Here is a 27,822-nt window from a genome sequence, read left to right as displayed (position 1 = left end):
CCGAAGATAAGACACAAAATGCTGGAGTAACTCAGCGGGACAGGCAGCATCTCTGGAAAGAAGGAATGGGTAATGAAGAAATAGGTTAATTGGCTTGGTAAAATCGTACATCGTTTTTAGTCTGTGTAGGATGGTGTTAATGTATGGGGATCGTTGGTAGGCATGGACTCGGTGGGCCGAAAGGCCTGATTCCACACTGTATCTCTAAACTAAATTAAATTAAAAAATAACGTCGGGAGGAACTGCAGGTGCTGGTTTAAACCAAAAACAGACACAAAATGCTGGAGTAACTCAGCGGGACAGGCAGCATCTCTGGATAGAAGGAATGAGTGACGTTTCGGGTCGGACCTGAAGAAGGGACTTGACCCGAAACATCATCCATTGCTTTTCTCCAGAGATGCTGCCTGCCCCGCTGAGTTAATCATGCTATAAATACACGATTGTCAGATGGGTTCTGTATTAACTCTCTATTACCCCAAACAAAACAGGCTGGAGAGACACACAGTACTCGTCCCTCATTGTGCCATCAAATGATCTGAGTCTGAAGCCGATGATAGAGTGAGCTTGGCATGTCAGTTAGCACCTGTATCACCATCAGGCACCTGGAGCTGCCCTGGAGGTGAGTGTCAAAGGGTCAGAAAGGTTCAACAAATCGAGTCATAGCGTCATACAGCATGGAAACAGGCTCTTTGGCCCAACTTGCCCACACTGCCCAACATGTCCCAGCTACACTAGTCTCATCTGCCTGCGTTTGGCCCATCTTCTATATACTAAAATTCTCGTTTGTTCGCTTATTATTGTTACTTCCTGAACTACAGCCAAAACGGTACACGATAGCATGACAATTTTAGGCCCACCTTACTCACCGTCATCCCGTGGTCCTATGGAAGAAGTTTCATGTTATATTTTTAAAGTTATTCACATTTTTAAGTTTTTAAACCGCGCATGCGCAGTTGGGGCTCCGCTGATCCGGTACATACGTAAGATGGCCGCCGCATCAGCGTGTGCGCAGAACAAACGCGTCCGCGCCTGCGCAGTTGGGGCCCATTGAGCAGGGCTCGGCCGCCTGTCGCTTGGGGGCAGGAGAGCCAGGCCTGGTGTCAGGGGAAGCAGCCGGAGCCTGGGCCTGGGCCTGGATGTGACCGGGTAACCGCGAGCCTGAGGTGGGCCAAGGGGAAAGGCGGCAGCAGCAGCAGCGGCAGTGAGGCCGGGAGTGGGTGGAGGTGGATGCTGAGGCCTGGGCCTGGCGCTGGGCCTGCCCTCGGCTTCCCTGTCCCCCCTTCTCTCCCCGGCCGGCTCTGCCTTATGGGGAACAAGGAAATGGCAGACGAGTTGAATGGGTACTTTGGATCTTTCTTCACTAAGGAAGATACAAACAATCTCCCAGAAGTTTTAGTGGCCAGAGATCCTAGGGTGAAGGAGGAACTGACGGAAATTCACATTAGGCAGGAAATTGTGTTGGGTAGACTGATGGGACTGAAGGCTGACAAATCCCAGGGCCTGATGGTCTGCATCCCAGAGTACTTAAGGAGGTGGCTCTAGAAATCGTGGACGCATTGGTGATCATTTTCCAATGTTCTATAGATTCAGGATCAGTTCCTGTGGATTGGAGGGTTGCTAATGTTATCCCACTTTTTAAGAAAAGAGGGAGTGAGAAAACAGGAAATTATAGACCAGTTAGTCTGACATCAGTGGTGGGGAAGATACTGGAGTCAATTATAAAAGAAGAAATTGCGGAGCATTTGGATAGCAGTAACAGGATCATTCCGAGTCAGCATGGATTTACGAAGGGGAAATCATGCTTGACTAATCTTCTGGAATTTTTGAGGATGTAACTAGGAAAATGGACAGGGGAGAGCCAGTGGATGTAGTGTACTTGGACTTTCAGAAAGCCTTCGACAAGGTCCCACATAGGAGATTAGTGTGCAAAATTAGAGCACATGGTATTGGGGGTTGGGTACTGGCATGGATAGAAAATTCATTGGCAGACAGGAAACAAAGAGTGGGGATAAATGGGTCCCTTTCAGAATGGCAGGCAGTGACTAGTGGGGTACCGCAAGGCTCAGTGCTGGAACCGCAGCTATTTACAATATACATTAATGATTTGGATGAAGGGATTAAAAATAACATTCGCAAATTTGCAGATAACGCAAAGCTGGGTGGCAGTGTGAATTGTGAGGAGGATGCTATGAGGTTGCAGGGTAACTTGGACAGGTTGTGTGAGTGGGCGGATGCATGGCAGATGCAGTTTAATGTGGATAAATGTGAGGTTATCCACTTTGGTGGTAAGAACAGAAGGCAGATTATTATCTGAATGGTGTCAAGTTAGGTACAGGGGACGTACAACGAGATCTGGGTGTCCTAGTGCATCAGTCACTGAAAGGAAGCATGCAGGTACAGCAGGCAGTGAAGAAAGCCAATGGAATGTTGGCCTTCATAACAAGAGGAGTTGAGTATAGGAGCAAAGAGATTCTTCTGCAGTTATACAGGGCCCTAGTGAGACCGCACCTGGAGTACTGTGTGCAGTTTTGGTCTCCAAATTTGAGGAAGGACATTCTTGCTATTGAGGGAGTTCACGAGGTTAATTCCCGGAATGGCGAGACTGTCGTACATTGAAAGACTGGAGCGACTGGGCTTGTATACACTGGAATTTAGAAGGATGAGAGGGGATCTTATTGAAACATATAAGATTATTAAGGGATTGGACAAGCTAGAGGCAGGAAACATATTCCCGATGTTGGGGGAGTCCCGAACCAGGGGCCACAGTTTAAGAATAAGGGGTAGGCCATTTAGAATGGAGATGAGGAAAAACTTTTTCACTCAGAGAGTTGTGAAGCTGTGGAATTCTCTGCCTCAGAAGGCAGTGGAGGCCAATTAGAAACATAGAAACATAGAAAATAGGTGCAGGAGTAGGCCATTCGGCCCTTCGAGCCTGCACCGCCATTCAATATGATCATGGCTGATCATCCAACTCAATATCCCGTACCTGCCTTCTCTCCATACCCCCTGATCCCTTTAGCCACAAGGGCCACATCTAACTCCCTCTTAAATATAGCCAATGAACTGGCCTCAACTACCTTCTGTGGCAGAGAATTCCACAGATTCACCACTCTGTGTGAAGAAAAAACTTTCTCATCTCGGTCCTAAATGACTTCCCCCTTATCTTTAAACTGTGACCCCTTGTTCTGGACTTCCCCAACATCGGGAACAATCTTCCTGCATCAAGCCTGTCCAACCCCTTAAGAATTTTGTACGTTTCTATAAGATCCCCCCTCAATCTTCTAAATTCCAGCGAGTACAAGCCGAGTCTATCCAGTCTTTCTTCATATGAAAGTCCTGCCATTCTCTGGATGCTTTCAAGAGAGAGCTAGATAGAGCTCTTAATGAGAGCGGAGTCAGGGGGTATGGGGAGAAGGCAGGAACAGGGTACTGATTGAGAATGATCAGCCACGATCACGGAGAATGGCGGTGCTGGCTCGAAGGACCAAATGGCCTACTCCTGCACCTATTGTTTATTGTCTATTGTCTATTGAAACAAATCAAAATGATGTGAATTGAGAATATCAATATTAATTTAAGTAATAATTGCTTCAAAAAATATTAGCTAAACCTCTTATGAAAGTCAATGGCCGTATTCAATGGACTGGGACCGTACTGGTTGGGCAAGTGTAATGCTGAGGAGCTGGATGTGGACTGAATCCTGCCCCTCCACCCATTGAGAGGAGGAACCAACTCTGTGGGTCATCACCATGCAACATCGGATACCCCCCTCCCCACTTGTCCCCCACTTCCAAGTTGCAGTCACAGGTGGGGAATGACCCACAAGCCCCAGCAAGCACAATCCCCATTATATTCAACCTCATATACCCTCTCCATTGCCAGGGAACCCATAGGTCTTTCCATAATGTGCAGTGTTACGTACTGAGTACCAATTCATAAAGTCAGTCGTGCGTGCCGAGAGTAAAACGGGCCTGACTTAACCAGGCAGCATCGATGGGGGAGAAGCAAGCCCCATTCACAAAACTACAGATAGATACAAAAAGCTGGAGTAACTCAGCGGGTCAGCCTACATCTCTGGAGAAAAGGAATAGGTGACGTTTCAGGTCGACCTGAAACGTCACCTATTCCTTTTCTCCAGAGATGCTGCCTGACCCGCTGAGTTACTCCAGCTTTTTATATTTTTTATATTTTAGAGATACAGCGCAGAAACAGGCCCTTCGGCCCACCGGGTCCGCGCCGCCCAGCGATCCCCGCACATTAACACTATCCTTCACCCACTAGGGACAATTTTTACATTTGCCCAGCCAATTAACCTACATACCTGTACGTCTTTGGAGTGTGGGAGGAAACCGAAGATCTCGGAGAAAACCCACGCAGGTCACGGGGAGAACGTACAAACTCCATACAGTACAGCACCTGTAGTCAGGGTCGAACCTGAGTCTCCGGCGCTGCATTCGCTGTAAGGCAGCAACTCTACCGCTGCGCCACCGTGCCATCCCAACTATCTTCGGTTTAAACCAGTATCTGCGGTTCCTTCCGACACCAAACTACAGAGATATTCTAACACCAGTGGAGCCAGGCCATGCATTGTTATTTGTCAAGAGGGTTCAGCATTTGAAATGCTGCTGAATGCAACAAATATCACCTGCTCTGAGCATTGAGGTGCGTCAGAAGAGTGAAACTCCTCCCAGGGAGAGGGAAGTTGTTGGTTACTTGTTTCCCAAACTAGGCTCTATCAGAATTGAAACTGGGCTTTAAATACCAGAGTAAATCACAGGAACTGCAAAGCAAATAAAAGCCCCCAGAGATCTCCGTAACAAGGATTATTGATTACCCACATTATTTTCAAAAGCTATGTCCCCTTCAACTTTTTCAGAATGCTAGCATATTTAGTTTCGAATTGGCCATTATTCTCAAGTATTATTTCCTTGTAGCCATAAAAAAAGGTATTTTACTTAGAAAATAGCCCACGTTTAGATGAGGCAAATGTACAAACATTAAAGCTAAAGCAGTAAACTGTGTGTAATGTGGCTCTTGCAAAGGAAATGGTGCCAATTGCTCCCCAGAGGCAGTCACTTTGAGACCGTGGTGCTGTAGATATTCACAAAGGAAAGGTCCCTTTACCCTGAAAATAGACACAAAATGCTGGAGTAACAGCTGGAGAGAAGGAATGGGTGACGTTTCAGGTCTAGACCCTTCTTCAGACTGAGAGTCGGGGAAAGGGAAACGAGAGATATAGACGGTAATGTAGAGAGATATCGAACAAATGAATGAAAGATATTTAAAAATGTGACGATGATAAAGGAAACAGGCCATTGTTGGCTGTTTGCTAATTGAGAACGAGAAGTTGGTGAGACCTGGGTGCGGGAGGGATGGAGAGGAGGGGGTACTTGAAGTGAGAGAACTAAATATGGTATTGGGGGTAGGGTGTTGACATGGATAGAAAATTGGTTGGCAGACAGGAAGCAAAGAGTAGGAGTAAATGGGTTCTTTTCAGAATGGCAGGCAGTGGCGAGTGGAGTGCCGCAAGGCTCGGTGTTGGGGCCGCAACTGTTTACCATATATATTAATGATTTGGAAGAAGTAGTTAGAAGTAATACTAGCAAGTTTGCGGATGACACAAAGCTGGGTGGCAGTGTGAACTGCGAAGAGGATGTTAGGAGGTTGCAGGGTGACCTGGACAGGTTGAGTGAGTGGGCAGATGCGTGGCAGATGCAGTATAATATAGATAAATGTGAGGTTATCCACTTTGGCGGCAAAAACAAGGAGGCAGATTATTATCTCAATGGAGTTAGGTTAGGTAAGGGGGAGGTGCAGCGAGTCCTGGGTGTCCTTGTACACCAGTCACTGAAAGTTGGCGTGCAGGTACAGCAGGCAGTGAAGAAAGCTAATGGAATGTTAGCCTTCATAACAAGAGGATTTCAGTATAGGAGTAAAGAGGTTCTTCTGCAGTTGTATAGGGCCCTGGTGAGACCACATCTGGAGTATTGTGTATAGTTTTGGTCTCCTAATTTGAGGAAGGACATCCTTGTAATTGAGGCAATGCAGCGTAGGTTCACGAGATTGATCCCTGGGATGGTGGGACTGACATATGAGGAAAGATTGAAAAGACTAGGCTTGTATTCACTGGAGTTTAAAAGGATGAGAGGGAATCTTATAGAAACATATAAAATTATAAAAGGACTAGACAAGCTAGATGCAGGAAAAATGTTCCCAATGTTGGGCGAATCCAGAACCAGGGGCCACAGTCTTAGAATAAAGGGGAGGCCATTTAAAACTGAGGTGAGAAGGAACCTTTTCACCCAGAGAGTTGTGAATTTGTGGAATTCTCTGCCACAGAGGGCAGTGGAAGCCAAATCACTGGATGGATTTAAGAGAGAGTTAGATAGAGCTCCAGAGGCTAGTGGAATCAAGGGATGTGGGGAGAAGGCAGGCACGGGTTATTGCCTGGGGACGATCAGCCATGATCACAATAAATGGCAGTGCTGGCTCGAAGGGCCGAATGGCCTCCTCCTGCACCTATTTTCTGTTTCAATGTTTCTAATATTCATGAAATATGAGATGCTGTTCCTCCAATTTGCGTTTAGCCTCATTCTGACAATTGAGGAGGCCTAGGACAGAAAGGTCTGTGTAGGAATGGGAAAGAGATTTAAAGTATCTGGCAAACAGGAGATCAGGTAAGTCCAGGTGGACTGAGCGAAGGTGCTCAGCGAAACGATTGCCCAGTCTACGTATGGTCTCGCTGATGTATGAGTCCACATCTTGAACAACGGATACAGTAGATGAGGTTGGAGGAGGTGCAAGTGAACCTCTGCCTCACCTGAAAGGACTGTCGTGGTCCCTTTTACCCTCCACTACAACAACTCTGTTAAAAGCCCTTGAGACCCTGGGAAGTTTTTGGAACCTCAAGTACAATGGAAGATTTCAGATTGACTGTGCCATCCTGAACCTTGGACAAACACCAAGATGAATGGGCCTTGCATCCACAACAGAGGGTCAGGGGATGCAGAGGTGGGGGGGGGGGGGGGGGGACACAAGAGGCAGAATATGTTTTACAAGGAGTGACAGGGGAGCACAGTTTTTTACAAACAATATCTTTGACATTACCACTGCCCAACACACTGCCAATTCTGATTTAGCATTTAGACATTAGACTTTAGAGAAGGCAGACACAAAATGCTGGAGTAACTCAATGGGACAGGCAGCATCTCTGGAGGGAAAGAAGGAATGGGCTTTGGAGATACAGTTTAAAGATACAGATAGACTTTAGAGATACAGTGCAGAAACAGGCCCTTCGGCCCACCGAGCCCGCGCCGACCAGTGATATTATTATCTAATGGCCCATATGTTTCTCTACATCATACAGCAGTTATCGAATCTTCAGTAAAAAAGGATCTAAAATAAGTTTACGACATGGAGTCTTTTTGGCAAATAATCTGATGTTTTACTATATCTCACTTTTTCCACAAGAACTCAGAACTGCTGACTGGGAGTACACTACCATTGTTACACTATGGTACACTACCATTGTACACTACCATTGTTGTCCATCCTACAGTGTACCGAAGGCCATTGCTGACAGCATCTGTATCGTCATGTCCACAGAATCTGATCCTTGACGTCAAACACCAAGGAAAGGTGGGAAAAACCTTGACTAAAATCAGTCGTAAACCCATGTCCTCTGATTCTTGATTCCTCAACTCTTGCTAAAAGACTTCTCATTTACCTTATCTATTCCCCTTACTGTCTTAAACACCTCTGTAAGATCATCCCTCATCCTCCTGCATTCCAAGGAATAAAGTCCCAGCCTGCTCAACCTCCCCCTATAGCTCAGGTCCTCGATTCCTGGCAACATTCTTGTAAATCATTTTTGCATCCTATCCAGCTGGGCATTATATTTGCAATAACAGGGTGACCAAAACTGAACTCTAAATGTGGCCTCATCGATCTCTTAACATGGATTGGAGCTCTAAAGGTGCAGTTACAAGGGAACTCACTTTCATTCGCAGCCGTTGTGTTTTCGTATATGACACTGTTGTCGTAGAAGGACATTTTGCAAAGGCCTTGCAGGTTGGCACCATCTGCAATCTCGTCCTTGGCGAGACTCTCGGAGCCTGTCACGGGTGAGCTGGCAGGTCTGGAGCTGGTCAAAGAGCTCGAGGGGCGAGAAGTGGCACAGTTCTGTCAAATTAAACAGAAGTACATTTGGATTACTCCCACAGTTCACCAAATTACTACTCAAACCAAAGTTTAAGCCATCATCTTTGTTTCAAAATGATCATTTTCGAGAATACATTTCTGGAACAAGAAGCTTTCATTTGCCTTTCAGTGCGAAAAGGGGAAAGATAGCACAGAAAAGCTCGAAAGCAGAAATGGAAACAGAGACAAGAGATACTGCAGGTGTTGGAGCTTTGAACAAAAGACAAAGTGCTGGAGGAACTCAATGAGTTCGGCAGCTTCTTTTTTTCAGCTCAGTTTAGTTTAGCGATACTGCGCGGAAACAGGACCTTCGGCCCACCGAGTACGCGCCGACCAGCGATCCCCACACATTAACACCACCATACACACGCCAGGGACAATTCACATTTATACCAAGTCAATTAACCTACAAACCTGTACGTCTTTGGAGTGTGAGAGGAAACCGAAGATCACGGAGAAAAACCATGCAGGTCACGGGGAGAACGTACAAACTCCGTACAGACAGCACCCGTAGTCAGGATGGAACCCGGGTCTCTGGCGCTGTAAACACTGTAAGACAGCAACTCTACGGTTGTACCACTGTGTTGCCCTTCTGTAGAAGAACCTGAGAGGTGATGTTTTGGGTCAGGAACCCTCGGACTAATAAACAGAAAGTGCGTGAAATACAGTGCATGAAATAAACCAATCAGTACTGGGGGAGTGGAAGGGAGTGCAGGAATCGAGACACCGATGAGAAAAAGTGGGAACTGGGGCCTTGGTGTTCAGAAGCAAGAAGTCCCGACTTGGTCGCGAGTTCAACAATGTAGGACAAAATGTCTGTTCGAACTCCAGGAAATGAGCATGTGATTGGGGCTGAAGGTTAAATGATTAAGTCCTAGAACAAACCAATGCAGGAATGCTGGAAGAACTCAGACAGTCAAATAGCATCTGCGGAAAGGAAAAACTATGGTGTTTCTCTCTCCATCGATGTTGCAGGACTGGCTGAGATCTTCCAGCATTTGTGCTTTACCTTCACATTCCAGCACCTGCAGTATTATTGAGGCGTTTAGAGTCATAGAGTGGAAATAGGCGTGGAAACAGGACCTTTGGCCCAACTTGCCCACACCGGCCAGCAGGTCCCAGCTACACTAGTCTCAACTGCCTGTGGTTGGCCCATATCCCTCCAAACCTATCCATAAACCTATCCATGTTTTGTAAATGTTGGGATAGTCCCAGCCTCAACTACCTCCTCTGGCAGCTTGTTCCATACACCCACCACCCTTTGTGTGAAGAAGTTACCCCTCAGATTCCTATTAAATCCTTTCCCCTTCACCTTAAGCCTATGTCCTCTGGTCCTCGATTCACCTCACCTACTCGGGCAAGAGGCTCTGTGCGTCTACCCGATCTATTCCTCTAGTTGTTTATTTACCTCATTAAACAAATTAGCTGTTACTTAGTTTGCAAACCAACCATGACCACATTTAAAAATGTTGGCTGTAAAGCACCTTTACAAAAAAATTAAGAATTTGAAAGACATTATATCGAAACAAGTTCCCTGCCTACTTTGTTAAATGATCAATAGGTGCTATAAGAAAATAACTGCAGATGCTGGTACAAATCCAAGGTGTTTATTCACAAAATGCTGGAGGGGTAGGGTACTGACATGGAAAGAAAATTGGTTGACAGACAGAAAGCAAAGAGTGGGGATAAATGGGTCCCTTTCGGAATGGCAGGCAGTGACCAGTGGGGTACCGCAAGGTTCGGTGCTGGGACCCCAGCTATTTACGATATACATTAATGACTTAGATGAAGGGATTAAAAGTACCATTAGCAAATTTGCAGATGATACTAAGCTGGGGGGTAGTGTGAATTGTGAGGAAGATGCAATAAGGCTGCAGGGTGACTTGGACAGGTTGTGTGAGTGGGCGGATACATGGCAGATGCAGTTTAATGTAGATAAGTGTGAGGTTATTCACTTTGGAAGTAAGAATAGAAAGGCAGATTATTATCTGAATGGTGTCAAGTTAGGAAAAGGGGATGTTCAACGAGATCTGGGTGTCCTAGTGCATCAGTCACTGAAAGGAAGCATGCAGGTACAGCAGGCAGTGAAGAAAGCCAATGGAATGTTGGCCTTCATAACAAGAGGAGTTGAGTATAGGAGCAAAGAGGTCCCTCTACAGTTGTACCGGGCCCTGGTGAGACCGCACCTGGAGTACTGTGTGCAGTTTTGGTCTCCAAATTTGAGGAAGGATATTCTTGCTATTGATGGCGTGCAGCGTAGGTTCACTAGTTTAATTCCCGGAATGGCGGGACTGTTGTATGTTGAAAGGTTGGAGCAATTAGGCTTGTATACACTGGAATTTAGAAGGATGAGAGGGGATCTTATTGAAACATATAAGATAATTAGGGGATTGGACACATTAGAGGCAGGAAACATGTTCCCAATGTTGGGGGAGTCCAGAACAAGGGGCCACAGTTTAAGAATAAGGGGTAGGCCATTTAGAACGGAGATGAGGAAGAACTTTTTCAGTCAGAGAGTGGTGAAGGTGTGGAATTCTCTGCCTCAGAAGGCAGTGGAGGCCAGTTCGTTGGATGCTTTCAAGAGAGAGCTGGATAGAGCTCTTAAGGATAGCGGAGTGAGGGGGTATGGGGAGAAGGCAGGAACGGGGTACTGATTGAGAGTGATCAGCCATGATCGTATTGAATGGCGGTGCTGGCTCGAAGGGCTGAATGGCCTACTCCTGCACCTATTGTCTATTGTCTATTGTCTATTGTAACTCAGCAGGTCAGGCAGCATCTCAGGAGAGAAGGAATGGGTGACGTTTCGGGTCGATTTCCATCTTCAGACTGAAGATGCTGCTCATTAAAATGCTGCTAATTTAATTTGCAATATTTAGGCATTTTAACCGTTGCCTCAAAGAACAAAAGGTGGGAAAACTCAACTTCTGCAATGAATTGGATACCATTTAAGTGCATATCATTTGCATAATACATGGACCATGTGCCAAACCAAGTGGCCCTAACGATCCAACTCTCTTTAGTTTAGTTTAGAGATACAGCACGGAAACAGGCCCTTCGGCCCACTGAGTCCACAACGACCAGCGTTCCCTGCACACTAACACTACCCTACACACACTAGGGGCAATTTACATTTATACCAAGCCAATTAACCTACAAACCTGTACGCCTTTGAAGTGTGGGAGAAAAAACGAAGATCTCGGACAAAACCCACGCAGGTCACGGGGAGAACGTACAAACTCCGTACAGACAGCAGCCGTAGTCAGGATCGAACCCGGATCTCTGGCGCTGTAAGACAGTACCTCTACCGCTGCACTGCCCTTCCGTTTGCCTGATTTCGGGTAATACTGCAACATACTGACCTGATATCTCTATCGTGTCTTCCAATCTACAAAAATGCAGCTAAATTGGCTGCCAAGAATTCTACCCCCAAATCAAATCCCAGGGCCGAACAGATTCAGCGCAAACATGCTTGGCACATATTGCACTGTCATCACATCAATAAAATGCACCTTTTTCCATTCACAACTTCTTTCCCAAATCTGAGCCACAAGATATATTAAATATTCCATGTTTAAGATATAGCGTGAACATTTAATCGATACTTTGCACTGATTTAAACTCAGTGCACTTTAAGGCCTACTCGGAGAATAAAACTGAAGATAGAGAATATTAACTTAGCAAGACTGAACCTTCATTGTTTCATTCTTCTTGCATCTTGTCATAGCGTGAATTAGGGCCAAAAACTAATCTGCTTCCAATTTAATTCCATATTTCACTCCTGTCATAACACCGTTTGGCACGTATTGGAAGACTATCATTTTTTATTGTGAGAGTGCTACTGGACAGCTTTATTTCATGAAGCAATTTGACAGTGTGGCTACCACCCGCGGGTCATGCAGGTCAGTCACCAACGCTGGTCCATGCGGGGACGAGGAGATTTGCACCCGCAACTCCATTCCAGTCCATAAAATGTAAAGTACAAAGTCATGAATCTTATGCTTTCAACTCCAGGTCCACTGAAACATGGCACACAGTGTAAATCATAGCACAAAAACCACGATAACTAATGTCCACAACAGTCCTTTATTGAAATGCACATCGTTAGCATGGGGCTCTGACAACAACACGAAGAAATCAGAAAAGCTGCAGGAATGGTAAAATATTCCACTTAGGCCACGTCAACTGGGAGGTTTGTAACCAGCAGAAACGAGGAAATAAGAGCACTGACTAATAGCTCAATAACAACATTTAGACAAAGGGTTTTTTTATGGGATCGATAAATTAAAACAAGTGGGTTTTAGGCCGCATTCTGAAGGTCGTGGTGGTCTAGATCAGGGGTGACCATGCAAGTGACCTTGCTCCTACTAATCTCAACACGATGATGCCATTACAATCTTGTGCTGGGATATAGAAAGTTCTAGCTAGGAGGAGGTGGAGGGGAAGAGAACATTTAAGCCACCCTTGTGTAGGAAAGAACTGCAGATAGACACAAAATGCTGGAGTAACTCAGCGGGTCAGGCAGCATCTCTGAAGAGAAGGAATGGGTGACGTGTCAGGTTGAGACCCTTCTTCAGACTGATGTTAGGGGAGGGCGGGACAAAGATAGAAAGCTGCCCTTTCTGTGCACTGTGATCTAACAGAGTGATTTCTCCAATAAAACAATGACTTTTCTGAATATAGTTCTGGCTGCACCCACTCAGCTAGTGCTGCACATTTCTATTGTATCTGTGCTTTGTGGGTGAGTGAGTGGGTATGGGTGGATTGGCAATGTGTATGAAGTAACTGCAGATGCTGGTTTAAACCAAAGATAGACACAAAATGCAGGAGTAACTCAGCGGGACACAGGCAGCATCTCTGGAGAGAAGGAATGGGTGACTTTTTGGGTCGAGACCTTTTTTTCTTAGCCACGGACCATATTGACACCACTTTCTTGTTACTCATGCCTCAACTATAGTAGATTATGCTATAGTTATGGAGCAGTTCCAGTAGCTCTGTTCAACATCGCCAATATGTCCACATGTAAATGCTGAAACCATACAGCACCATCCTCATGACACACCATCTTAAATCATCACTTGAATTTTTCATGAATAGATTTTTGAAACATTGAGCATATCGTCACATTATTGGGCCCCTATAATATACCTGAAACACTCGTCAGAAACTGATACAGATGCCCAATATACCCACAGAAATGAAGACACGAGGAAATGCAGGTACTGGATTACAAAAAAAAACATGAAGTGCTGGAGTAACTCAGCGGGTCAGGCAGCATCTCTGGAGAACATGGATAGGTGACGTTTCACAGAATGCTGCAGTAACTCAGCGGGTCAGGCAGCATCTGGAGAACATGGATCGGTGACGTTTCAGGTTGGGACCCTTCCACAGATGTGCAGCCGCAGAAATGTTTATTTGGTCTCACAGACCAGGAGGCCACTCGATGCATGCCTGTGGCTGTCACACACTGTGCTATAGAAAGCATTCTCCACACTAATTCAGCAATCTTCCATCTCCAAGGCTGCAACCTTTATCAACGACCATTCGCAGAGTTAAAACAAAAAGCACATTAGCAACCGCAGTTACTGTGTGCGGGACAATACTTAATTCACATTTACACTCAAACAGAATAATGGACAGAGCAATTGGCGAGCTGGATTTGATGTGAGTGGTGATACATGGTGCAGTGAACAATGACCTGTCTGGAAAATGCACGCAGATGGTGGCAAGGAAGATGGTGAATGTTCGTGTATAGGAGATGAGAAGAGCTTCATGTGAAGGACTCATTGATTATGATCGACAGTCTTGGATGCACTGAGGTCTTCAGGCTTTTTTGCCATTATATTGGGGTTTTACATTCATTGAAGTGTTTTTGTTTATTGCAGAAACAGAAACTAGGTGCAGAAGGAGGCCATTTGGCCCTTCGAGCCATTATCTATACACAGGCACCTCCTGGTGAAAATGATGACCTGGTTTAATCAGTTCTGTTCAACCATTCCCCCCGTCATGGCCAGTGGCTGCAGACGGAGATAAACCCGGCACACCAACGCCTCTACTTCCTTAGACCGCTTAGCACGTTCGGCATGTCCCCTGCAACTCTCACCAACTTCTACAGATGCACCATAGAAACTATTTTATCAGGATGCATCACAGCTGGGTTTGGGAACAGCACCATCCATGACCACAAAAAATTGCAGTGAATTGTGGACGCAGCCCAGACCATCACACAAACCAACCTGTGCAGGAAAAAAACTGCAGATGCTGGTTAAAATCAGTCAGTCAGAAGGGTCTCAACCCGAAACGTCACCCATTCCTTCTCTCCCGAGATGCTGCCTGACCCGCTGAGTTACTCCAGCACTTTGTGTCTACCTTCGACACAAACCAACCGCCCCTCCATGGACTCTATTTAAACCTCACGCTGCCTCGGCAAGACCAGCAGCATCATCAAGGACGAGTCGCACCCTGGCCACTCCCTCTTCTTCCCCTCTCCCATCAGGCAAATAGCATAGAAGTGCGAAAACGCACCCCTCCAGATTCAGCGACAGTTTCTTCCCAGCCGTTATCAGGCAACTGAGTCATCCCACCACAACCAGAGAGCAGTGCTGAACTACTATCTACCTCTTTATTGACCCTCGGGCTATCCTTGATTGGACTTTGCTGGCTTTATCTTGCATTAAACATTTTTCCCTTGTCATGTCAATGGCTCGATGGTAATCATGTATTGTCTTTCTGCGGACTGGTTAGCACGCAACCAAAGCTGTTTACTGAGCCTCCGTACACGTGACAATAAACTAAACTGAACTAAACGGCACTGGCCGGTGTACCAGCCAGAGGTGACAGGTCAATAGACAATAGACAATAGGTGCAGGAGGAGGCCATTCAGCCCTTCGAGCCAGCACCGCCATTCAATGTGATCATGGCTGATCATTCTCAATCAGTACCCCGTTCCTGCCTTCTCCCCATACCCCCTGACTCCACTATCCTTAAGAGCTCTATCCAGCTCTCTCTTAAATGTATTCAGAGAATTGGCCTCCACTGCCTTCTGAGGCAGAGAATTCCACAGATTCACAACTCTCCGACTGAAAAAGATTTTCCTCATCTCCGTTCTAAATGGCCTACCCCTTATTCTTAAACTGTGGCCCCTTGTTCTGGACTCCCCCAACATTGGGAACATGTTTCCTGCCTCTAACGTGTTCAACCCCTTAATAATCTTATACTTTTTGATAAGATCTCCTCTCATCCTTCTAAATTCCAGTGTATACAAGCCTAGTCGCTCCAGTCTTTCAACATATGATAGTCCCGCCATTCCGGGAATTAACCTAGTAAACCTACGTTGCACGCCCTCAATAGCAAGAATATCCTTCCTCAAAGTGCGTGCACCAGTGTCCCGGCTCAGTTTAATTGCACATGTGTACCCAGTGTCGCATCGTCAGCACAGACAGACAGGCAGCATCTCTGGATAGATGGAATGGGTGATGTTTCGGGTCCAGACCCTGATACACTCTGCAGCTGAGAATGAGAATCAAGGGCCAGACCAGCGAACAATCTGCTTCCAGACCGGGGAATAAACTCACCAGCCCTGCCGCCGTGGGTAATATCTGTTTCGCCATCAGTCCAACCAAATTTCCAGCCTTTTTTTTACCCGATGAAAGACGAGAAGCTGAGTATTAAAGGATTTTTTTTTTCTCCCCAAGAAAGGACTTCCTCCCTTCACAGGCAGCCTACGGTATGTCAGCAGCCTAAATATATTACTGACTGATCATTTTTTACAAGTCACAATTTTTGTGGTGTCAACCTGTCAGAGGTCAAAGGGGAAAACATGCAAGATTCCCAAATCAATCTGGCTGTAGAAACTGTCTCATTTCATTTCAAATTACCTGCTGTGCCCGCAGTCTGGGACAGGCTGCCTGATCCCATAAAGCATGACAACTTGGGCCGGGCTAATGTGATCATTCACAATGGACAAGTCATGCCACAGCTCCTATTAACTATTTTTAAACCAGTTTGACCGAGGTACGTGATCTCTGCCAACAGCACAAAACATAAATAAACCTGTTGACAGGTTAATGCCAAAGGACACTGCTGAAGGGGTTTGAAACTTTGTGGCTTTATAACAAAGTTGACTCTATTTTCCGTGTCCACATCAGGCAGACCAGAGGAAAACATGCATTGATTTTTACGTTAATTAGGAAAATCAACTCCATGGACGTTTCGGTGATATATTTATGTTGTCTATATTCCTTTTCTTCTTCTGGAAACCACATATTGATTAACTAATTGATGCATTGATCAACTCATGTATCTTCATTTATCATACCCAGACTCAGATTACAAGCAACCACAGTTTCTGCTCTGCTGGGAAAGATTTGCTGGAAACCTCACTCACACAAATTTTTTAACTCATTTTCCATCAGAAGGATTGCAGTGAGAATGAATTTTTTTTTTGTTGTAGCCTTGTTTCAGAGCAAGGCTCTTTCAAAACTAAACAAACGTAACCACATGGGTAAAATGGTGACGTCAACAGCATTATACTTTGATTAGACCTTCTTGAAAGTTTTCAGCTTTGATATAAAGTTCAGTCTACACTTAATGTTCGTCTCCAAAATAAGTCTCTAAATGAAGGAACTGCAGATGCTGGTTTAAACCGAAGAAAGACACAAAAAGCTGGAGTAACTCAGCGGGACAGGCAGCATCTCTGGAGAAAAGGAATGGGTGACGTTTCGGGTCGAGACGTCTGAAGAAGGATCTCGACCCGAAACGCCACTCAATCCTTCTCTCTAAGATAAGTGATTCAGGAGAATACATAATAAGGGTTTGTATGCGAATTAGAAAAACAACCTACTGAATCAATGGGCTGAATGGTCATTATCTCACATGCTGTGCACTTCAGACAAGAAGTCACACTATTTTAAAACTGGCCGAAAATTTAAGTTCAAAAGAATATAAAAATTGGAACACAAGTGTGCCATCTAGAGCCTTGGATCACGGTGTCATGTCCACTTTCTCTCCTTATCTTCAGAACCTGCCATCCCATCACTGTCCAGATAAATCCTGAGTCAACATTTTCTTAGTTAGAAACATAGAAAATAGAAAACATAGAAGGAGGCCATTTGGCCCCTCGAGCCAGCACCACCAGCTAGTTAGCTTTCTAATTGTCAAAATGTTAACTGGTTAAAAAGTACATGAATAAGATCCAAACCCTTAGTGTATGGAACATACTTATCAGATCTGGAGCGTCTGTCGGCACTGGGCCTGTACTCGCTGGAGTTTAGAAGAATGAGGGGGGACCTCATTGAAATGTACAGAATAGCGAAAAGCCTGGTAGAGTGGATGTGGAGAGGATGTTTCCACTAGTGGGAGTGTCTTGGACTAGATGTCATAGTCTCAGAATTAAAGAACGTTCTTTGAGGAAGGAGATGAGGAGCATTTTCTTTAGTCAGAGGGTGGTGAATCTGTGGAATTCTTTGCCACAGAAGGCTGTGGAGACCGTCAGTGGATATTTTTCGGCAGAGATAGATAGATTCTTGTATAGTACGCGTCAGAGGTTATGGGGAGAAGGCAGGAGAATGGGGTTCGGAGTGAGAGATCGATCAGCCATGATTGAATAGCGTAGACTTGATGGGCCGAATGGCCTAATTCTACTCCTATCACTTATGATCTCATGGAGAGCCTGGGCGAGTCAAGTAATAACTTTACTTCAGAGCTATTTACAATGTTGCTTCTGCATCTTTGCAACCACCTCTCACCCAGTAACAACTTACAATTGTGGGATTTTATATTGAATGAATGAATGAATGAATGAATGAATGAATGAATGAATGAATGAATGAATGCTTTACTGTCCCATGTCACAAGCCGCAGTGAAATTCTTTGCTTGCATATCCAAGGTATGCAAATAGTCGCCACATAAGGGCACTGTCCATAAGTTTCACGGTATCCATAGTATCCGCACCAGGTCTCGCTTTGGAGACCTGTGGAGGCCAATTCTCTGAATGTATTGAAGAGAGAGCTAGATAGAGCTCTTAAGGATAGCGGAGTCAGGGGGTATGGGGAGAAGGCAGGAACGGGGTACTGATTGAGAATGATCAGCCATGATCACATTGAATGGCGGTGCTGGCTCAAAGGGCAGAATGGCCTCCTCCTGCACCTATTGTCTATTGTCTAAGTCCTTTAAGATTCCGAAAAATCACTTGTTGAAGAACTTAAGGTGCAGTGCTAATTCCAATAGACCTCCTCAGTCACCAATCTCTCTCTCTAAAGGTTTGTGATGGACACATTTTGTCTTCTATGGCCCACCTGTCAAAACCCATTTGTGGCATCCAGCACCAGGAAGGTAATAAGTAATAGAAGTAGAATGAGGCCATTCGGCCCATCAAGTCTACTCCGCCATTCAATCATGGCTGATCTATCTCTCCCTCCTCACCCCATTCTCCTGCCTTCTCCCCATAACCCCTGACACCTGGACTAATCAAGAATCAAGAATACATTTTTTAAAAGGTTAGATTGATATTTTCCCCACCTTTGGCAGAAAATCTACAATCGCCTTCAATGGATAATGATCTCATTCAAGTCAAACTTAGATAATGTGGATTCAAACAGGGGGGAGGGGGGTGAGAACAATGGACAATGGGGGAGACCGCTGTGGGGGAGGGGGGGAGAACAAACAATGGGGGAGACCGTTGTGGGGGAGGGGGGGAGAACAATGGACAATGGGGGAAACTGCTGTGGGGGAGAACAATGGACGATGGGGGAGACCGCTGTGGGGGAGGGGGGAGAACAATGGACAATGGGGGAGACCACTGTGGGGGAGGGGGGAGAATAATGGACAATGGGGGAGACCGCTGTGGGGGAGGGGGGGGAGAACAATGGACAATGGGGGAGACCACTGTGGGGGTGGGGGGGAAACAATGGACAATGGGGGAGACCACTGTGGGGGAGGGGGGGGAGAATAATGGACAATGGGGGAGACCGCTGTGGGGGTGGGGGGGGAGAACAATGGAGGAGCCGGCGAACCTTGTAACTTAGTCAGCGCTGCCGTAGGTGGCCGCTATTTGTCTGTAAACCTCGGGTATGCAAGCAAAGAATTTCACATAAAGTATTCCATTCCATGCCAACACCAATTCCATGGTTGACTGTTTCTAAGGATACAACATCGCCATTGCCAACCTAGAACTGCTCCTTTCTTCCTTCTACTCCCATGTGAAGAATGAAGATCTCATCTGGGTAGTTGATCATTAATTCACTTGATTTGATTCACTTATTCCATTTTCTCTCTGCCTTGATCCAATGTCATAATTTTTGTGTTCATCAAACATTTCTTCGAATATGTCATGCAAACTGGCCTTTACTAGCATTCCTGCACGCTACTAGTGTCCACTGGCATGGAAACCAAGGCATCTTATTGAAGGGAAGGGAGAAGAGGGAGTGGCCAGGGTGTGACTCATCCTGGAGTATAGTACAGCTTGCCGCATTCTGTAGGTTACTGACGAGTTATATTCTGAGTTTATTTTAGAACTACGTGCAGGTTTTGGAAACAGGCCCTTTGGCCCACTAAGACCATGCAGTCGTTGAAGCACCCATGTTACACTAACCTGCCACAAACCAGTTCTTTCCCTCCTCATTCCCATCAGCTCTCTCCCAGGTTCCACTGTTCATCTTCTGACAAGGTTTACAGTGGCCAGCTGACCAACCAACCTACTCATGTTTAGGTAGTACAAGGAAACTGGAGTGACACACATGGACACAGGGAGAAGATGCAAACTCCACACAGACAGGATCGGAGATCAGGATTGAACCTGGATCACTGGTGCCGTGAGGCAGTGGTTCTACAAGCCGTGCCGCCCACGATGCAAAATAATTCTCCCACGAATTCCCTATCACTTCTGAACCATAAATGAGCAATACTTCCAAATATATCACTGGCTCTTCCAAACCCCAAATCAAGTATGTATCCTTATCACATCAACGGATTGCCGTTCAGTCATCACCACCACCTCACCTGGCGGAGAGCAAAGTTGCAAGGATGAATACAGCCAATTGGTGCAAATTTCATGTTCCAATGCGAAATGTCTTCATTTTCCTCTTCACTTAGGGCGGCACGATGGCACAGCCATAGAGTTGCTGCCTTACAACGCTTGCAGCACCAGAGACCCGGGTTCCATCCTGACTACGGGTGCTGTCTGTACGGAGTGTGTACGTTCACCCCGTGACCTGCGTGGGTTTTCTCCGAGATCTTCAATTTTCTCCCACACTCCAAAGACGTACAGGTTAATTGGCTTGGGTTTGTATACTTGGTATACATGTATCCTAGTATAGGATAGTATAAGATGGTGTAGGTTACCGTGGAAATCACTGGTCAGAGCAAAATCATTGGGTCGAAGGGCCTTTTTCCACCCTGTACCTCTAAACTAATATAAAACTAAACTAAATCTGCTCCAGTACCTGTCATTCGATGAACAAAGTATAATACAAATGTGCTCAAATATGCAATTGATTGCAATGCTTATTAAATGACAATATTTACTAATTATTTGCTTACCGAAAAGTTCAATGCTTTTCTTCGTTCTTGTAGTCTTTTGATTGTGCTTCTTACCTGCGAAATGAGAAGCAGTATCTTATTTGTGAAATGAGAATATCTAACCTGTGAAATTCGTGAAATGAGACTATCTTACCTATGAAATGAGAAGCAGTATGTTGCACAACACCTACACAGTCTCCCCACTCTCAGTGTTTTACACTGCATTGTCGGTGGGGCTTAGCCAGGTGGTAGTACCATGTACTGGGACACAATCCCACTGCTGGTGGGAACATTGCAGAGGCTTCACTTGCAAGCAACATCTGCCTGCCCAACAGATCCAACCTGTGGTGTACAAAGGCTAACTGGGCAATGACGACAACTAGCATTCAGTTTCTGCACAATGATAATGTGGAAAGGTGGAATGCTGCCCCAACTTTTCACAAATTATTCTACTGCATAATCAACAACAATCCCTTTAATCTTTAACCTGTGCCATGGAATCAAAGAGAATGGTATGAACAACATAAAATAAATATATGTCTATATGAGGACAAATGTTTAAGGTGAGGGGGGAATGATTTAGAAACATAGAAACACAGAAAATGGGTGCAGGAGGTGGCCATTTGGCCCTTCGAGCCAGCACCGCCATTCATTGTAATCATGGCTGATCATCCACAATCAGTAACCTGTGCCTGCCTTCTCCCCATATCCCTTGATTCCACTAGCCCCTAGAGCTCTATCTAACTCTCTTTTAAATTCATCCAGTGTATTGGCCTCCACTGCCCTCTGTGGCAGAGAATTCCACAAATTCACAACTCTCTGGGTGAAAAAGGTTCTTCTCACTTCAGTTTTAAATGGCCTCCCCTTTATTCTTAGACTGTGGCCCCTGGTTCTGGGCTTCCCCCAAAATTGGGAACATTTTTTCTCCATCTAGCTTGTCCAGTCCTTTCATAATGTTATACGTCTGTATAAGATCCCCTCTCATCCTTCTAAACTCCAGTGAATACAAGCCCAGTCTTTCCAATCTTTCCTTATACGACAGTCCCGCCATCCCGGGGATTAACCTGTTGAACCTACGCTGCACTGCCTCAATAGCAAGGACGTCCTTCCTCAAATTAGAAGACCAAAACTGCACACAATACTCCTGATGTGGTCTCACCAGGGCCCTATACAACTGCAGAACTCTATACACCCTCTACTCCTATACTCAAATCCTCTCGTTATGAAGGCCAACATGCCATTAGCTTTCTTCACTGCCTGCTGTATCTGCACACTTACTTTCAGTGACTGGTGTACAAGGGCACCCATGTCTCGTTGCACTCCCCCTTTACCTAATCTGACACCATTGAGATAATAATGAAGTTAATAAGAATCTGAGGGGTAACTTTTTCACACAAAGGGTGATAGGTGTATGGAACAAGCTCCCAGAGGAGGTAGTTGAGGCAGGGATATCGCAACATTTAAGGAACATTTAGACAGGTACGTGGATAGGACAGGTTTGGAAGAATATGGGCCAAACGCAGGTAGGTGGGACTAGTGCAGATAGGACATGTTGGTCGGTGTGGGCAAGTTCGACTGAAGGGTCTGTTTCCAAGCTGTGAGACTCTATGACTATATATTCTATATCAGAAAGTTTTGTTTCTTAAAAATGAACAAGTCTATCCAAAGCACAATCACTTTAAAATTGCCATTTCAATGCCATTTGACAAACTGGGAATAATGCACAAATATTTTCGTCATCACCATTATGACCAAGATGATGAAGATTTCATGAGATCTCTTCACAAACACACTACACCAAGCCAGTGGGAAAATATTTTACGTGTATGGATTTTCTGACAGACAAATATATTTACTACTCTAATGGCAGTGAAATTGACCACTGGATTACAACAGGCGGCTTTTATTTGATGTTTTCACATGTTCACCATTATGTAGGGATGATTACAGCAAAATTAAATTACTGATAAATTCAGCTGCAAGAGGTTATTAATTCAACACAAAAAAAACTGAGCTTTAAAGCACTGCAGACTCAGAAAGCAAGACCTTCATTTGTGTAACATCTTTCACATATCATTTAGGACTTGCAGTCCAGCAAAATACTTCGCAAAATTTGATCATTGTCAAAATGTGAGAAATACCAGGGTATATTTGTGTAACAACAAGTTTGTTCAAGCAGAATGATTTTTAGGAGCCTCTTCCACATTACCAAGTTTAATAATGAGAGAGGAATAAACCCAGAGTTGTTACCCCTGGTAACACCTGCTCAGGTTTAAAGTGGTACCAAAGGTGCCAGTGATGGCAGCCAGGACTTTAGTACAACACTTATAAAAACCTGCACTGCTCAATTTGTGTTGGGACTCAAACACAATCTTCTGACTCAGAGGAGAGCTTCCTGCAGCTAGGTAACAACCCACAGAAAAATGCTCAATGCTACTCACAAAAGACTGAAGAAGGGCCTCGACCCAAAACGCACCCATTCCTTCTCTCCAGAGATGCTGCCTGTCCCGCTGAGTTACTCCAGCTTTTTGTGTCTATCGTCACAAAAGACTATCCATGTTCTCCAGAGATGCTGCCTAACTATATTGTCTATTGTCTATTTACAAAGTGCTGGAGTACCTCAGTGAGTTAGGCAGCATCTCTGGAGAACATGGATAGTCTTTTGTGACGATCCATGTTCTCCAGAGATGCTGCCTGACCCGCTGAGTTACTCCAGCACTCTGTGAAACTCACCAATCCATGTTCTCCAGAGATGCTGCCTGACCCGCTGAGTTACTCCAGCACTCTGTGAAACATCACCTATCCATGTTCTCCAGAGATGCTACCTGACCTGCTGAGTTACTCCAGCACTCTGTGAAACTTCACCAATCCATGTTCTCCAGAGATGCTGCCTGACCCACTGAGTCACTCCAGCACTCTGAAACGTCACCTATCCATGTTCTCCAGAGATGCTACCTGACCTGCTGAGTTACTCCAGCACTCTGTGAAACGTCACCTATCCATGTTCTCCAGAGATGCTACCTGACCCGCTGAGTTACTCCAGCACTCTGTGAAACGTCACCTATCCATGTTCTCCAGAGATGCTGCCTGACCCGCTGAGTTACTCCAGCACTCTGTGAAACGTCACCTATCCATGTTCTCCAGAGATGCTGCCTGACCCGCTGAGTTACTCCAGCACTCTGTGAAACGTCACCTATCCATGTTCTCCAGAGATGCTGCCTGACCCGCTGAGTTACTCTAGCACTTTGCAGCTTTTTCACAAAAGTCACTCTCTAGAAGCTCGTCACTGAGATTTGCAAATAATGGCAATGTGATTTGTTAAATTGCAGTTCTTCAAATGAAGATATCGGGATCAATATTTAAATAAAATAATTCAGAAATTCTTCTATATTCTAAGATTGAAAAGTTAAACTTTGGTTTAGTATTTCCAGTCACAGTGTTCAGCTCAAAGCTACGAGATGAAAGATAATAATGCATTTTTTAAATTTATATAGCGCTTTTCATATACTCAAAGACGCTTTACAGAGATTTAGAGAACATAGGGAAATGAATAAATAGATAAATAAGTAAATAAGTAAACGAACAGAGAAAGGAGACAGAAGGTGAGGTGACCTTGAGTGGTTGAAGATGATAGACACAAAATGCTGGAGAAACTCAGGCAGCACCTCTGGAGAGAAGGAATGGGTGATGTTTCGGGTCAAGACCCTTCTTCAGGCTCCAGCATTTTGTGTCTTTCTTCGGTTTAAACCAGCATCTGCAGTTCCTTCCTACACAGAAGAAAGATGATGTTGAATCTATACCACATCAAAAGAGAAAAAGCATCGTCAAAATACAGCAGGGATTCTCCCATGTGTTGTTGTGACGGAAACAATCTAGAGAAATGCAAATGAAACATGACTAAAGTAATGCGAGGCATTCCATAACACGAGGTTATATAACGGCTGAGGCTTGTTCCATCTACAATATTACTGACAGGCTCACTTGCAGAAAAGTAAATGTGCACATAAAATGATCTGAATACCTAATTTATAGCCCCCAAAGCTTTCTTTCCTCTTGGAAAATACAGAGCTATTTTTCACATTAATGTTAAGTGGCTCATTTAAAGTGTCAGCCTGTTTAATCAAAATAATCCGGCATCAATTTTGATAACTGAACAATTTGTATTCCAGTGGATAAATACTCTTCCATTTGGGCTTGCAGATGATGACATTTCCCATCATGTGGATAAGCAAGGGGAGGGAAATGGGACAAGTTTTATTCACTGATCCAATCGGCAATCATTCATTCATTCGTGAAAAGGAACTAACAACAGCATTGCACAGATGTGGAGTGGTTCTTGAAACGGTAGGATTAGAAATCATAAATAAAAACAATCGACTGTTTCAAGGGAAAGAATTGTGAATGAGGTATCGGCACAGAAGCCGTTTTTATTTCACAAAATGCTGGAGTAACTCAGCAGTCAGGCAGCATCTCAGGAGAGAAGGAATGGGCGACGTTTCGGGTCGAGACCCTTCTTCAGACTGATGTCAGGGGGGCGGGACAAAGGAAGGATATAGGTGGAGACAGGAAGATAGAGGGAGATCTGGGAAGGGGGAGGGGAAGAGAGGGACAGAGGAACTATCTAAAGTTAGAGATGTCAATGTTCATACCACTGGGCTGTAAGCTGCCCAGGCGAAATATGAGGTGCTGTTCCTCCAATTTGCGGTGGGCCTCACTATCACACTGGAGGAGGCCCATGACAGGAAGGTCAGACTGGGAGTGGGAGGGGGAGTTGAAGTGCTCGGCCACCGGGAGATCAGGTTGGTTAAGGCGGACTGAGCGAAGGTGTTGAGCGAAGCGATCGCCGAGCCTGTGTTTGGTTTCGCCGATGTAAATAAGTTGACATCTGGAGCAGCGGATGTAATATATTGTTCTCCTTCTGGCACAGAAGCTGAGGAGACGGCTGCTTTGGGCTTTAAGTGATCATGTGTCACCAGCAGCTCTCAGCAGCACTCAATTTGTACAGCTTATGTACTCGAGTATTGACACAGGGCTGGAAGTTGTTGCAACCAGTCGAATACTTGGAAGCAATTAATGAACGGGAGCAACAGACTGCACATGCCAGTTACACATGCCAGTTACACATGCCAGTTACACATGCCAGTTACACATGCCAGTTACACGTGCCAGCTACACGTGCCAGCTACACGTGCCAGTTACACATGCCAGTTACACGTCCCAGTTACACATGCCAGTTACAAGTCCCAGTCACATGTGCCAGCTACACATGCCAGCTACATGTGCCAGCTACACGTGCCAGCTACACGTGCCAGCTACATGTGCCAGTTACATGTGCCAGTGCGATGACACAGCATATCCGCACAAACACAAAATATAAATACAAAAACGCAGATGTAATGCTGAGGCTCTACAAGGTGCTGGTCAGGCCGTGTTTGGAGCACTGTGAACAATTTTGGGCCCCATATCAGAGGAAGGATGTGCTGGCTCTGGAGAGGGTCCAGAGGAGGTTTACAAGAATGATCCCAGGTGTGAGTGGGTGAGCAGACGATGAGCGTTTGACAGCACTGGGCCTCTACTCACTGGAGTTTAGAAGGTTGAGGGGGGACCTCATTGAAACTTACAGAATAATGGAAGGCATAAAGTGGATGTGGAAAGGATGTTTCCACTGGTGGGAGAGTCCAGGACCAGAGGTCACAGCCTCAGAATTAAAGGGCGCTCTTTTAGAAAGGAGGTGAGGAGGAAATTCTTTTGTCAGAGGGTAGTTAATCTGTGGAACTCATTGCCACAGAGGGCTGTGGAGGCCGTCAGTGGATATTTTTAAGGCAGAGAGAGACAAATTCTTGATTAGAACGGGTGTCAAGGGTTATGGGGAGAAGGCAGAAAAACGGGATTAGGAGGCAGAGATCAGCCATGATTGAATGGCGGAGTAGACACGATGGGCCGAATGGCCTAATTCTACTCCTATAACTCGTGAACTCATGAACAATGACTACCTATTCGGGTTTGCAACACCACTTCATTCCTCATGATTCCATTTCACTCAGCTTAATGTAGAACGCAGTTCATTCTTAAAATAAGAACAACTTTTATTTTGCACCCAGGGTTTCCAAACTTGGCCATTTCACTCTCCAGGACAGAAGGAACGGTCGATGTAGAAACTTACTCGAAGGGAAGTGAACCAACTTAATTTTTGTTGTCTTGTATTCCAGAGTCAAGGGAAGCAGAAATGGCCAACTCCTTTTAAACCGAGATAGACACAAAATGTTGGAGTAACTCTGCATAGAAGGAATGGGTGATGTTTCAGGTCGAGACCCTTCTTCGCACAGAGTCAGGGGAAAAGGAAACAAGAGATATTGGCGGTGATATAGAGAGATATACAACAAATGAATGAATGATATGCAAAAAAGTAACCATGATACAGGAAACAGTCCATGCTGGCTGTGGGCTATGTTTAGTTTAGTGTAGAAATACAGTATGGAAACAGACCCTTCAGTCCACTAAGTCCGCGCCGACCAGCGATCCCCGTTGTACGAGCACTATCCTACACACTAGGGACAATTTTTACAATTTTACAGAAGCCAATTAACCTACTAATCTGCACATCTGTGGAGTGTGGGAGGAAACCGGAGCACCCGGAGGAAACCCACGCGGTCCCAGAGAGAATGTACAAACTTCGCACAGACAGCACCCGTGGTCAGGATTGAACTCTGGTCTCTGGCGCTGTAAGGCAGCAGCTCTACCTGCTGCACCACTGTGCTTCCCCAGATAACAAGTTATACAGACAATAAAACTCACCAAGATGACAATTGAACTAGTCCAACCACTAGGGTGGGGGAAGGATGGAAAAGAGGGAATGCCGGGGTTACTTGAAGTTAGAGAAATCAATATGTGTGTTGTAAGCTGCCCAAGCGAAATATGAGGTGCTGTTCCTCAAATTTGCCTTTGACCTCACTCTGACAACGGAGGAGGCCCAGGACAGAAAGGTCAGTGTGGGAATGGGAGGGGGAGTTAAAGTGGGCGGCACGGTGGCACAGCGGTAGAGTTGCTACCTTACAGCGAATGCAGCGCCAGAGACTCAGGTTCGATCCTGACTCCGGGCGCCATCTGTA

At 45.3% G+C, this 27,822-nt stretch overlaps 1 protein-coding gene across 1 annotated transcript in view; it reads right to left on the bottom strand.

Moving 5' to 3' along the window:
• The window catches only part of LOC144597970 (adhesion G protein-coupled receptor D2), a 276,860-nt gene that overhangs the window by 89,136 nt on the left and 159,902 nt on the right, over positions 1–27,822 (bottom strand). Inside the window, exons 22-23 of the mRNA XM_078407825.1 lie at positions 20,735–20,788; positions 7,998–8,181 (exon numbers count right to left, since the gene is read on the bottom strand). Coding sequence (XP_078263951.1) covers positions 7,998–8,181; positions 20,735–20,788 — 238 coding nt within the window. The remainder of the gene's footprint in view (positions 1–7,997; positions 8,182–20,734; positions 20,789–27,822) is intronic.

This window comes from Rhinoraja longicauda, chromosome 11 (genome assembly GCF_053455715.1).
Source record: "Rhinoraja longicauda isolate Sanriku21f chromosome 11, sRhiLon1.1, whole genome shotgun sequence".
Classification (NCBI taxonomy): domain Eukaryota; kingdom Metazoa; phylum Chordata; class Chondrichthyes; order Rajiformes; family Arhynchobatidae; genus Rhinoraja; species Rhinoraja longicauda.
Note: the sequence above shows the minus strand (reverse complement) of the source record. Positions and strands in the feature narration are given on the sequence as shown.